Genomic DNA, 13,835 nt, shown 5'->3' on the forward strand with positions numbered 1-13,835 from the left:
TGTTGTCAGTGTATTGACCGACAAACTTGGCAAGAGACGAGTCAAAAGCTACACAATAATTTCACTGGAACCACCTCTGCTGATGCTGTGACTAATTGGAGAACAGTATGTACAGGTCTGCTTCAGACCTGATCATTGGTCCACTAGAATGGTAACAAAGACATCTAGTGGTCAGAATGAGAAGTGCTCGAGCCCCCTGTCAGAGAGGGATAAAGTTGGCCCTAGACACTGATCTAAGGTCTGTTTGGTGTTTTTACTCATAGCAGATAGGACAAGGATTTAAGGCTTAAGCTGAACCTAGATCTGTGCTTAAGAGCAACCTAGGCACCGGGTCTAGAGCCTCTTATTGCTCATTTACACTGAGACAAAACCTGTTTTTTTTTCTCTCTCTTTTTTCACAGTCTTATTTTATATGTGAAATGGATAGTGGGTAAAAACACTACATTTTCACCATGAAAAACCCAGCTCGAGACCTACTCATGAATCCAGTTGTTTCATAGACCAAATAACTAAAAAACAGGTATCAGTCTGTGATAATGGAGACGTGTTTATTTGCAGATAAATACACTACAACATCCATTGTTTATTAACACCTCCCTAATTTGAATTGCAAACAGCCACCATGGTTTAACAACCTAAGCACCACACACTATAAGTCCTGTTTCATTCTTGTACATGTGCTTTCTGTGTTTATGTTGTTTAGCCAAGACAAAATGGCAATCAATATTGATGAATGGCTTTGAGGCTTATCTGATTCTGATGTTGATAAAGTGAGGTAAGAGTGGAATGAATTTGCAGAGACAATGATCTGAAGTTTTGCAGTATTTTTCCCAATGTTAATAAAAATAATAATAATAATTTATGCCATTTAGCAGACACTTTTATCTAAAGCGACAGTAGTCATGGGTGCATTCATTTTTCCTATGGGTGGCCCCAGCAGGAATCAAACCCACATCACTTGGTGTTGCAAGTGCCATGCTTTACCAACTGAGCCACACAGGACCACAGTTAGGATTTAGGGAGGGTAAGCTGATCGTAGATCTGCACCAAAGAGCAACTTCAACCGGAGCTACCAGAGAGCAAGTTAATTATGGTCAGGTAAACAAAAGTTCAAAAGTAATTTACTTATAATTATTCCACTACTCACCATAGAAGTAGGAGATTCCGATTAGCTCACAGATGGCAATGATAACCAGAGAGTAAGAGGCAGCATACGTGTCCACCAACTGGAGCATGTACATCCCGTTCTGTTAAACACACACGCACGAATCGTACACACACACAACGTAAGCTAGTGATGCAGATCCAGTGATGGGGGGGAGGGGGGGGGTCTCTCAGGTGCATCCGAAATAGCACCCTATCCGTTAAAAAGTGCAATACTGCATTATATAGGGAATCGGGTGATGTTTGGGACGCATCATCAGTAACGGGGCGGCAGGTAGCCTAGAGGTTAGAGCATTGGACTTGTAACCAAAAGGTTGCAAGATCGAGTCCCCAAGCTGACAAGGTAAAAATCTGTTGTTCTGCCCCTGAACGAGGCAGTTAACCCACTACTTGTAGGCCATCATTGAAAATAAGAATTTGTTCTTAACTGACTTGCCTAGTTTAAAATACAATGTGTGTGTGGCCACACATACAGTGCCTCGTCAAAGTTTACACACCCCTTGCAGTTTTCACCTTCTGCTGCCCTAAAATTAAATTATAATTTTTATCCAACTTACCTAGCTACGCAACCTGCTCCATATTTTCTAGAATTCTCCAAATGATAAAACATCTTCTCAGTTAATAATGCATTTTTAAAAACATGTCTTGATTGCGTATGTCTTCACACCCCCTTGGTGGATGCGGCTTTGGCAGCAATAACAACAGTGAATCATTTTGAATAAGATTTAACCAACTCTTAGGGCAACATACAGTGCATTCGGAAAGTATTCAGACCCCTTGACTTTTTCCATATTTTGTTACGTTACCAGCCTTATTCTAAAATGGATTAAACATTTTTTTAATCAACAATCTACACACAATGAAAAAGCAAAAACACATTGAGCTCAGATGCATCCTGTTTCCATTGATCATCATCGAGATGCTTCTACAACTTGATTGGAGTCCACCTGTGGTAAATGCAATTGATTGGACATGATTTGGAATGGCACACACCTGTGGTACCATAAGGTACCACAGTTGACATTGCATGTCAGAGCAAAAACCAAGCATGAGGTCGAAGTAATTGTCTGAGACAGGATTGTGTCGAGGCACAGATCTGGGGAAGGGTAGCAAAAAATGTCTGCAGCATTGAAGGTCCCCAAGAACACAGTGGCCTCCATCATTCTTAAATGGAAGAGGTTTGGAACTACCAAGACTGGCCGCCAGGCCAAACTGAGCAATCGGGTAAGAAAGGCCTTAGTCAAGGAGGTGACCAAGAACCCGATGGTCACTCTGACAGAGTTCCTCTGTGGAGATGGGAGAACCTTCCAGAAAGACAACCATTGTTGTAGCACTCCACCAATTAGGCCTTTATGGTAGAGTTGCCAGACGGAACCCACTCCTCAGTAAAATGCACATGACAGCCAGTGGAGGCTCCTCAGAGGAGGAAGGGGAGGACCATCCTCCTCAGTGAATTTCATTTAAAAAAATGTAACGTTTAGATAAAACTATACTAAATATAATCACTTCACCAAATAATTGATGAAAAAACACTATTTTGCAAAGAAGGTCTACAGTAGCCTCAACTGCACTCTGTAAGGTAGCACTATGGTGTAGCTGGAGGACAGCTAGCTTCCATCCTCCTCTGAATACATTGACTTCAATTCAAAACCTAGGAGGCTCATGGTTCTCACCCCCTTCCATAGACTTACACAGTAATTATGACAACTTCCGGAGGACATCCTCCAACCTATCAGAGCTCTTGTAGCATGAACTGAATTGACATGTTATCCATCCAATCAAAGGATGGGAGAATGAATCTAGTATTGAAAGCATAAACTACAGCTAGCTAGCACTGCAGTGCATAAAATGTGATGAGTAGTTGACTCAGAGAGAGAAAGACAATAGTTGAACAATTCTCAGCAAATTAATTTATTCCTAAATGAAGGAGAAGTAAGAGAGAAAGAGAGAGAGATTTAGATATTTTTTTGCACTTTCAGTTTCACTTACTTAGCTAACAAAAGCAGCTAACTTGAGCTCTTTTAGCCTACTGAAACACCCTGCTCAAACAGAGGGATGCTATGTTAGCTAGCTGGCTATGACTATCCAACACAACACTGGACCTCTTCCAAGTCAAGGTAAGCTTTTGGTTTTACTAATTTATTGCCATCGGGGTTCCGCCGGTGTAACTGCTTACTGAAATGTTACTGCATGATTGTAGCAGGTTTACTAACGCATTAGTTATATTAGGTACGCTGACTATGATGTTACTTTAGCTAATATGATGACAACGATGTAGGCTGTGTGTAGCAGTTTGGCTTGGAAAGTTGTTTTCGCCTGGTCATACAGCTGATGTGTTGTGCATTGAAGTCCACAACCGAAGGGAAAGGTGAAAGGTGAAAGGTGGAGAGTGCATAACGTAGAAGCAAGAAGGAAAACAATGTGGCTGCTATGAAACTGAACTGTATTTACCCATATTCATTCAGCCGATTCTGTTGAAAAATGTTTCTTAAACAGAAGCAAACAGAACAAAACGGGGATAAACATAACTGAATCTGTCCAAAAGAAACTATTGTTTGCAACTGTGGACTAATGATCACACCCACCATCAGCTCGATGCAGGCAAGAGTGTGCAAGGCGGTATTGAATGCCACTGTCTGTCCATGTGTCACTCTCTGTCACATCAAATTATTTTCTCGACTACGTTGTACATTTTCGTTCATAGGCTAGGTTGTAGCAGCCTCATGATGGGTATAGGAACAATTTGAGTATCATGTAGTAGCCTAAACCTATCACTGTTACATTTAACTGGGTGAATGGAATATGAATAACAGTCATCCAACATGCTGCAATAGAAATAAGGCCATGCTCATGAAAAAGAAATCGCCCTCCCTCATCTTAAATGGCCCTGACTGCCACTGATGACAGCCTGCTTGGAGTTTGCCAAAAGCCACTTAAAGGACTCTCAGACCATAAGAAACCAGATTCTCTAGTCTGATGAAAACTTTTGGTCTAAATGCCAAGCATCACGTCTCGAGGAAACCTGACACCATCCCTACGGTGAAGCATGGTGGTGGCAGCATCATGCTGTGGGGATGTTTTTCAGGGGCAGGGACTGGGAGACAAGTCAGGATCGAGGGAAAAATGAACGGAGCAAAGTACAGAGAGATCATTGATAAAACCTGCTCCAGAGCGCTCAGGACCTTAGACTGGGCCAACGGTTCACCTTCTAACAGGACAACGACCCTTAGCACACAGCCAAAGCAAAGCAGGACTGGCTTCGGGACGAAGTCTCTGAATATCTTTGAGAGGCCCAGCCAGAGCCCGGACTTGAACCCGATCGAACTTATCTGGAGAGACCTGAAAATAGTTGTGCAGCAACGCTCCGCATCCAACCTGACAGAGCTTGATACGATCAGGTGTGCCAAGCTTGTAGCGTCATACTCAAGAAGACTCGAGGCTGTAATTGCTGCCAAAGGTGCTTCAACAAAATACTGAGTAAACGCTTTGAATACTTCTGTAAAAAAAAAGTTTGCTTTGTCATATTGTGTGTAGATTGATGAGGGAAAAAAACAATTTAATCAATTTTAGAATAAGGGTGAAACGTTTTTTTAATACTTTCCGAATGCACTGTATATCCATTATTTTTCTAAGAATTGCTCAAAGTCAATACATTCGGTTAGGAATCATTGAAGGACAGCAATATAACAACCTTTGTTGCCAAAGGTGCCCCCACCAAGTATTAACTCTGTGGTGTGAAGACATAAGCCATCAAGAAATCTTTGTTAAAATAAAATAAAAATTAAGAAACAAATCATACTGTATGTTTCTTTCACTTTAAACATGTCGAGCAGGTTGTGTAGTTAAGTAGGGAAAGAAATACAATATTATCCCTTTTTTAAATGCAATTTTAAGGCAGCACATGAGAAAACTGTGCAAGGGGTGTGTAGACTTTCACAAGGCACTATGGGTGCGTGTATGGATGCGTGTGCCCCCCTGTGTGTGTGGTAGCATGTATGTGCGTGTGCATGTGTGTGTGTTTATGTAGGTGTGTTTGTGTGCGCTGTGCTCTGTACCTCTGTGACCATAGGGAATCCCAGGAAGAAGAAACAGGCACAGCAGATGAGCGTGAACAGAGGCTTGTTCTTTCTCAGATACTGGGGGAACTCATCTGACACCGACGTCACTATGGTCTCAATGGTGGCAAACTGGGACATAAGAGAAAGGAGGGGAGACAGCATAGAGAGGGAGGAGAGGAGAGATGGAAGAGAGGAGAGACCAGGCAAACAGGGGAGACAGCAGGGGAGGGAGGCGAGATGGAGGGAAGAAAAAAAGGAAGAGGGCAGAGGAGCGATAGGGGAAAGAGAAATGAAAGAGAGGGACGATAAGAGAGGAAAGTCAAGGAAGAGAGGCGAGACAACAGTAAAAGTCAATGACAGTGAGGGAGAGCAAGTCATTACAATCACACAACAGATATCTATGGACAAAGGGACCAGAGAGAGGAAAAAGATAGCAGAGACAGAGAATGAACACCTGCATAAAAGAGACACAGACGAGAGAGGAGGGGAGCAGAAGAAAATGACAAGAGCGGCCGTGTGGCCAGAGGACAAGCGCAGAGGAAAAAAGAAGGATGAATACACAGATCGAGCAAAGAAAGAGAGAAAGAGTGGAGCCCAATGGAACTGAGCTTTCTGCCACGTGACTGCTTCTCTACATCCACCCGAGCTCCCCCAAAACATTCTCATCAATACAGTATCCCCAGCCTATTACCGCCAAGCGCTAACACGCACATACACACAAACAATACAACAAAGCCTCTTCCCTGCTTCAACAGACCCACAGCTGCGAAGGCAAACCAACATCATAATTGACTGTTTACTGTCGTCTTAATAGATAACTTTTAATACACTGACCGAAGGTCGTTTTAGGGTGTAAACATGACAGATTGACTGAATTTGTTTGACTTAGAAATGTACCTCCAGTGTTTTCCATGGTCTTAAATGGTCTTGAGAGACTTTAATGCCTTAAAGAAAAGGTCTCAGCGATCTTAAAATGTTAGCTCTGTAAAGACAGAGAGAGAGAGAGACAGCACAAGAGCTGCTTTTTCTCTGCTGCTTTACAATAGACACTGCAGACGGTTAGCGACGGTTACCACAACTCATACTAAAATACTGTGTCTAACAGACAGCAAAGAAGGCTTCCTACTGAAATAGGGCCCAATGCACATTAAGTAATTCAATAGTGTGTCATTCAAATTGTGTGGTTTCATTTGTGGTTGATTGGATGAGTGCAGTAAATACAGAGGGCTACTCTTCTGCAGTTCCACGGAGGGCAAACAGCTCATTTCCATGAAGCCCTATGAGCTGTTCAGTGGCAGCGGAGTGCTGTGTAAAAAGAAACCACCACAATCGCACACAAAGTGAAACCACATGTGTCATTGATCCCACCAATTAGAGCGTTCACACCCCGCAGAGGCAGTTGTTGATGAGGGCAGAAGTGGATCCCCTTCTCTTTTCTCTTCTACACTCATTCTTTCTCTCTCTATTCACCTCCCTACTCCCTAGGTGGGGCAGTCCCCCACCTAGCTCTGTTGTCCCTCCACCCAAAAAAGTTTGTCTTCTATTGGTTTCAATTGACCATGTTGGTGCCAGAGTGCCTGGATGTTGCTTTGTGGACCTTTGTGGCCCACATGGAAATCAAACTTGGGAGAAGACTGACAAACACAACTACACACACAAGGTGCTGTAAAATCCGCGATGCGGAGAATGAAGAAGGGATCATGGAATCCAGATATCAAAACTGAATAATTAAAAAAATCTTCATCTTAGGAGGAAATCAACTAAATGTATTGAACTTGTTTGAAAATAAATACATTTGCCCAAGATTATCATGAACATGAACAAAATGCATCAGTGATTCGTATTTTCCTTCAACTTTCTGAAGAGGCAACGCTGGAATGCCCATGTTTGTGTGTGCGCGTCTATCTAACACTTTGTTAAGCCGTTAGCGATGATGCTAATAATGATAATCGTCTTCTGGGTAGATGCAAAGGCTTTCCCACAAACCTTCTCAATAAAATATTAACTACAAAGGAGCCTATGCCTACCTGGCAGAATGACATCATGATTATTTGTATCAATCCAGTGGCGATTTGTTTAGCAAACGCGTGCTACAGAAACACTGCTAACCAAACAAGCCTCTTGCTTTGCACACTTGTATCTACACCCAAAAATGTAAATTTCTTAGATATATTCCAGACCTCAAAAGTGGTCTCCTGATGTGGTTTATAAGCATTCTTTTGTATCAAAAAATGCTAATGTTGTTGTTTTTCTATGACATTGTTTTTTGTTTAGAGTGACAACCTGGAAAAAAATGCGGAAAAAACTGAAACCTTCAAAAACAACACAGAGAAATGAACAGAAGGCAACAAAATTAGGCAACAAAATACAACAGACTTGAAAGGGCCCTACACACACAAAAACACACACACAGTGAAGGTTGGTTACCATGGTATCCAAGCCGAGGGTCAGCAGCATGAGGAAGAATATGATGGCCCAGAACGGAGAGAGTGGAAGTCTGGTCAGAGCCTCCGGGTACACCACAAATGCTATGCCTGGACCTGAGAGTGTTAAATCAGATTGATAATCAGAGGCAAAAATCGAAGAGTACTATTAACTGGCCAATCCACTCTCTATCTCTCTGTCTATGGTCATACACTATCTGATCCTACCAGACCAGAGTTTCAAATCAAATCTAATTGTATTTGTAATGTTCGCTGAATACAACAGGTTTAGACCTTACAGGGAAATGCTTACTTTCAAGCCCTTAACCAACAATGCAGTTTTAAGAAAAATAAGTGATAGATAAAAAATAATTAACGATTAATTAAAGAGCAGCAGTAAAATAACAGTAGCAAGGCTATATACAGGGAGTACCGGTTCAGAGTCAATGTGCGGGGGCACAGGTTCGTCGAGGTAATTAAGGTAATATGTACATGTATGTAGAGTTAAAGTGGCTATGCATAGATAATTAACAGAGAGTTAACAGAGAGCAGCAGCATAAAAGAGGGGGCAATGCAAATAGTCTGGATAGCCATTTGATTAGCTGTTCAGGAGTCTTATGTCTTGGGGGTAGAAGCTGTTAAGAAGTCTTTTGGACCTAGACTTGGCACTCTGGTATCGCTTGCCCTGCAATAGCAGAGAGAACAGTCTATGACTAGGGTGGCTGGAGTCTTTGACCATTTTTAGGGCCTTCCTCTGACTCTGCCTGGTACAGAGGTCCTGGATGGCAGGATGCTTGGCCCCTGTGATGTACTGGGCCATTCGCACTACCCTCTGTAGTGTCTTGCGGCAGGAGGCCGAGCAGTTGCAATACCAGGCAGTGATGCAACCAGTCAGGATGCTCTCGATGGTGCAGCTGTAGAACGTTTGAGGGTCTGAGGACTCATGCCAAATCTTTTCAGTCTCCTGAGGTGTAATACGCGTTGTCCTGCCCTCTTCACAACTATCTTGGTGTGTTTGGACCATGTTCATTTGTTGGTGATGTGGACACCAAGGAACCTGCTCCACTACAGCCCAGTCGATGAGAATGGGGGCGTACTCGGTCCTCCTTTTCCTGTAGTCCACAATCATCTCCTTTGTCTTGATCACATTGAAGGAGAGGTTGTTGTCCTTGCACCACACGGCCAGGTCTCTGACCTCCCTATAGGCTGCCTCGTTGTTGTCGGTCATCAGGCCTACCACTGTTGTGTCATCTGCAAATTTAATGATGGCGTTGGAGTCGTGCCTGGCCGTGCAGTCATGAGTGAACAGGGAGTACAGGAGGTGGTTGAGAACGCACCCCTGAGGGGCCCCCATGTTCAGGATCAGCGTGGTGGATGTGTTGCTACCTACCCTTACCACCTGGGTGCGGCCCGTCAGGAAGTCCAGGATCCAGTTGCAGAGTGTTTAGTCCTAGGGTCCTTAGCTTAGTGATGAGCTTTGAGGGCACTATGGTGTTGAATGATGAGCTGTAGTTAATGAATAGCATTCTCACGTAGGTGTTCCTTTTGTCCAAGTGGGAAAGGGCTGTGTGGAGTGCAATAGAGATGGCATCATCGGTGGATCTGTTGAGGCAGTATGCAAATTGGAGTGGGTCTAGGGTTTCTGAGATAATGGTGTTGATGTGAGCCAAGACCAGCCTTTCAAAGCACTTCATGGCTACAGATGTGAGTGCTATGGGTCAGTAGTCATTTAGGCAGGTTACCTTAGTGTTCTTGGGCACAGGGACTATAGTGGTCTACCAACATGTTGGTATTACAGACTCAGTTAGGGGCAGGTTGAAAATGTCAGTGAAGACATTTACCAGTTGGTCAGCGCATGCTCAGAGTACACATCCTGGTAATCCGTCTGGCACTGCGGCCTTGTGAATGTTGACCTTTTTAAAGGTCTTACTCACATCGGCTACGTAGAGCGTGATCACACAGTCGTCCGGAACAGCTGATGCTCTCATGCATGCTTCAGCGTTGCTTGCCTCAAAGCAAGCATAGAAGTAATTTAGCTTGTCTGGCTCATGTCACCGGGCAGCTCACACTTGTTCTTCCCTTTGTAGTCTGTAATAGTTTGCCAGCCCCGCCGGTCTAGTACGATTCAATCCTAATGCTGTATTGACGCTTTGCATGTTTGATGGTTCGTCGGAGAGCATAGTGGGATTTCTTATAAACGTCCAGGTTAGAGTCCCACTCTTTGAAAGTGGCAGCTCTACCATTTAGTTGAGTGCAGATGTTGCCAGTAATACATGGCTTCTGGTTGGGGTATGTACGTACGGGCACTGTGAGGAAGACGTCATCGATTTGCTTATTGACGAAGCCAGTGACTGATGTGGTGTACTCCTCAATGCCATCGGAAGAATCCCGGAACATATTCCAGTCTGTGCTAGCAAAACAGTTCTGTAGCTTAGCATCTGCGTCATCTGGGGGTGGAGCTAGGAGAGAGTGGTGGATGTGGCAGCTCATTGAGTGCGGTCTTAGTGCCAGCATCGGTTTGTGGTGGAAAATAGACAGCTACGATAAATATAGATGAAAACTATCTTGGTAAATAGTGTGGTCTACAGCTTATCATGAGATACTCTACCTCAGGTGAGAAAAACCTTGAGACTTCCTTAATATTAGATTTTGTGCATCAGCTGTTGTTTACAAACATACACAGTCAACCACCCCTTGTCTTAGCAGAGGCGTCTGTTCTATCTTGCCAATGCAGCGTTAACTCCGACCAGCTGTATGTTGTCTATGTCGTCGTTCAGCCACGACTTGGTGAAACATAAGATATTACAGTTTTTAATGTCCCATTGGTAGGATATTCGTGATCATAGCTCGTAGATTTTTCTTATCCAATAATTGTACGTTGGCTAATAGGACTGATGGTAGGAGGCAGATAACCCACTCGCTGTCGGATCCTTACAAGGCACCCCGAACCGTGTCCCTCATATCTCTGTCTCTTTCTCATGCGAATCAAGTGATTTGATACCTTGTCAGGTATCTGAAGTAAATCCTTTGCGTCCAACTCGTTAAAGAAAAAATCTTCATCCAGTACGAGGTGAGTAATCTCTGTCCTGATATCTAGAAGCTCTTTTTGGTCATAAGAGAAGGTGGCAGAAATATTATGTTCAAAATAAGTTACAAATAACGTGAAAAAAACACACACAATAACACAATCGGTTATGAGACGGTAAAAAGGCAGCCATCTTCCTCCGGCGCCAAATCATTTCAAATACTTTATCTGTATTTGGATTTTTCAAGGATTTTACCTATATCAATGTTTAATTTACCTTCATCTGCCACCTTCTCAATGGGCACCTTCAGTTCATGGGCCATGAATCCAATGACGGAGAAGATGACGAACCCAGCGAATATACTGGTGGCACTGTTAACTATGCACACGATGATGGTGTCCCTAAACAAGAGGAGAGGGACAAGAAAGGGATGTAAATGTTACAGGGCTGTGACACATACAGTATTGGAGAACTTGGAATATTTTGGGAGTATTATCACACACAAGTGAGTGGCTATGTGTTGGTAATTGTTATTATGTGTCAAAATGTCAAAACGTTTGAAAAACAGAACCTAAGGATGTTCCAAGTGTTTTACAGGATCTTTTACATATCTATATACGATTGCCATGAGTGATAATGAATAAATTAATGAATACATAAATTAACTATCTTCTGTGCAGTCTTATCCAAATGCATACAATTTGTGGAGAGGTTCAACAGTTCCCTCTAGTGAGAATACTATGGCCTCATACCAAGGGAGAGAGCATACTGTGCCAGTCTCTGCTTATAGTAGTTTTACTTCTTGTTTATATGTTGTGCTATTGTCACGGTACTCAGTATCACAACACTCAAGTTATCATGGTAAGAAACAAAACATGAAGCAGACAGATTTTCATGATGACAATCGTATGTTGGAAATAAACAAACACGTAGCAAAGTGCATGCCCCGCCCACCTCAGGATTCCCCCTTTTCTAGCCATCATTTCCCTGTTTTTGTGAGGTGTAAATTCACTTGTCACAGAATTGTTGCTGAATAGATTTATTTCAAAAGAAAATCAATGTACATTTCAACTCTTGCTTGTACAATCATTGATTTTACAATCGTGCAAATGTCTGTTCTGACTGCTGAAACTAGTTTCAAGTAAGGTGTCATATGTAAGAGATAGGCATGGTATAGACCTTCCAATGAATGGCTTATTTGCAGGTTCCTTCTCGACAATGCAACAACAATAAGAAATAATAAAAGATACAGATACAAACATAAAGTAAATGGCTCAGTAGAATAGAATAAACATTTTAGCATTAGTATAATACAAGAAGGGACAATTAATAGTCAAATATTTAAAAGTATTCGGGGGAAGGGGGATTGGGGGCAAGGAATTAAATTGCGTAATATTTAGCGATCATAATAAGAGTCTGGTGGTAGCAGTCGTGATGTTTGTGTAGTCCCCACAAGAAAAGTAAAATAACAACAATGGGGGGGTTAGGATTAAGGTTAGAATGAGTGTGTGTGTGTGTGTGTGTGTGTGTGTGTGTGTGTGTGTGTGTGTGTGTGTGTGTGTGTGTGTGTGTGTGTGTGTGTGTGCGCGTGTGTGTGTGTGTGTGTGTGTGTGTGTGTGTGTGTGTGTGTGTGTGTGTGTGTGTGTGTGTGTGCGCGTGTGTGTTAAGGTGCGGAGAGTCAGTGCAGGTGGTCGGTCCAGTTCAAGTGTTCAAGAGTCTTGTTCAACAGGCTTGTAAATAGAAACGGTCTCTGAGCTTGTTGGTATCAGACCTCATGCTCCGATACCGTCTCCCCGTCAGTAAGGCAGTCAACAGCTTATGGCTGGGGTGTGTGGGATCCTTGATGATGCTCAAATAAAATTACATTTGTCACATGCTTCATAAAAAAACAGGTGTAGACTAACAGGGTCCTTTTCCAACCATGCAGAATTGAAGATCAAGACATACATACAGAGTGAATAAGGAATAACAATAATGAGTAAAAATAACGTGAACAACGCCTTCAGTAAATATTCACACCCCTTTACTTATTCCACATTTTGCTGTGTTGCAGCCTGAATTTGATGACACAAAATACCCCATAATGTCAAAATTAAACACTCTCCATATTTTCAAACATAGTGGTGGCTGCATCTGTTTATGGGTATGCTTGTACTCATTAAGGACTGGGGAGTTTTTCAGGTTTAAAAAGAAACGATGAACAATTCATTTGACAGAGCTTGAAGAATTTGGAAAAAGATTAGAGTGCAATACAGATTCCGTCATCTGTGGATCTGTTGATGTGGTATGCAAATTGGAGTGGGTCCAAGGTGTCTGGGATGATGGTGCTGATGTGAGCCAAGACCAGGCTTTCAAAGCATTACATCACTGTAGATTGTGTGTGCTACAGTCATTTAGACAGGTTACCTTGGCATTCTTGGGCACTTTGAATCCAATCAGGAAGCCTTTTGTGGCTAGCTCATCCAGTTCTATTGACTATTGTGTCACCATGGATACTCCAGCTGTTTTCAAAGTAAAGAGCTTGGACTGTTATATATAAACGTTCGAAGCCTGATGTCTAAACTGAACTTTCTGGATGTCTGGCTGCATGACACTAGCCCAGATGTTCTGGTTATCTCAGAGACCTGGCTGAATGATTCGATAATGGATAAGTATGTTGCCATTGCGGACCACAACATGTTCAGATGTGATAGACTTTAAACGGAGGCAGGGGTGACTATATATGTAAGATCTTCTCTTATGGCATCATGATTGTAGCATCTCTGTCCACAACATGTGAGAGCTGTTGGCTATAAAGCAGCCATAAGCCAAAATATGAAAATTTGTATTGCTGCGGTATATTACCCTGGCGGAGGCTGTTGGTATTATTTTTGATGATCTATTTTTGATTATCCTTTCTGGTATCTGAACTGGTTGTGTTAGGAGATCTAAATCTTGATTGGTTTATACATGCCTCAGATCAGTTTAAGAACTACTTGACTCAGCTGATAATGAAACCCACTTGGATTAATATAAAAAAACAAGCAAACCTTATCCTGACTAACCGTCCCCATAAGCATTGCCTAGTGGCGTTTTTGCAAATGATATCAGCGACCACTGCATTATTTCTTGCATTAGAGCAGGTATTCCCAATGCCGTCGGGGGTACGCTAAATAAAAATATGT

At 42.6% G+C, this 13,835-nt stretch overlaps 1 protein-coding gene across 4 annotated transcripts in view; it reads right to left on the reverse strand.

Moving 5' to 3' along the window:
* LOC110506271 (sodium- and chloride-dependent glycine transporter 2-like) overlaps window positions 1-13,835 on the reverse strand; it is a 50,570-nt gene that overhangs the window by 13,537 nt on the left and 23,198 nt on the right. For all 4 annotated transcript variants that reach the window (XM_036964282.1, XM_036964284.1, XM_036964283.1 and 1 more), the window contains exons 10-13: window positions 10,948-11,072; window positions 7,650-7,762; window positions 5,220-5,351; window positions 1,148-1,247 (exon numbers count right to left, since the gene is read on the reverse strand). In XM_036964282.1, coding sequence (XP_036820177.1) covers window positions 1,148-1,247; window positions 5,220-5,351; window positions 7,650-7,762; window positions 10,948-11,072 — 470 coding nt within the window. The remainder of the gene's footprint in view (window positions 1-1,147; window positions 1,248-5,219; window positions 5,352-7,649; window positions 7,763-10,947; window positions 11,073-13,835) is intronic.

Source organism: Oncorhynchus mykiss, chromosome 26 (genome assembly GCF_013265735.2).
Source record: "Oncorhynchus mykiss isolate Arlee chromosome 26, USDA_OmykA_1.1, whole genome shotgun sequence".
Taxonomy (NCBI): Eukaryota; Metazoa; Chordata; class Actinopteri; order Salmoniformes; family Salmonidae; genus Oncorhynchus; species Oncorhynchus mykiss.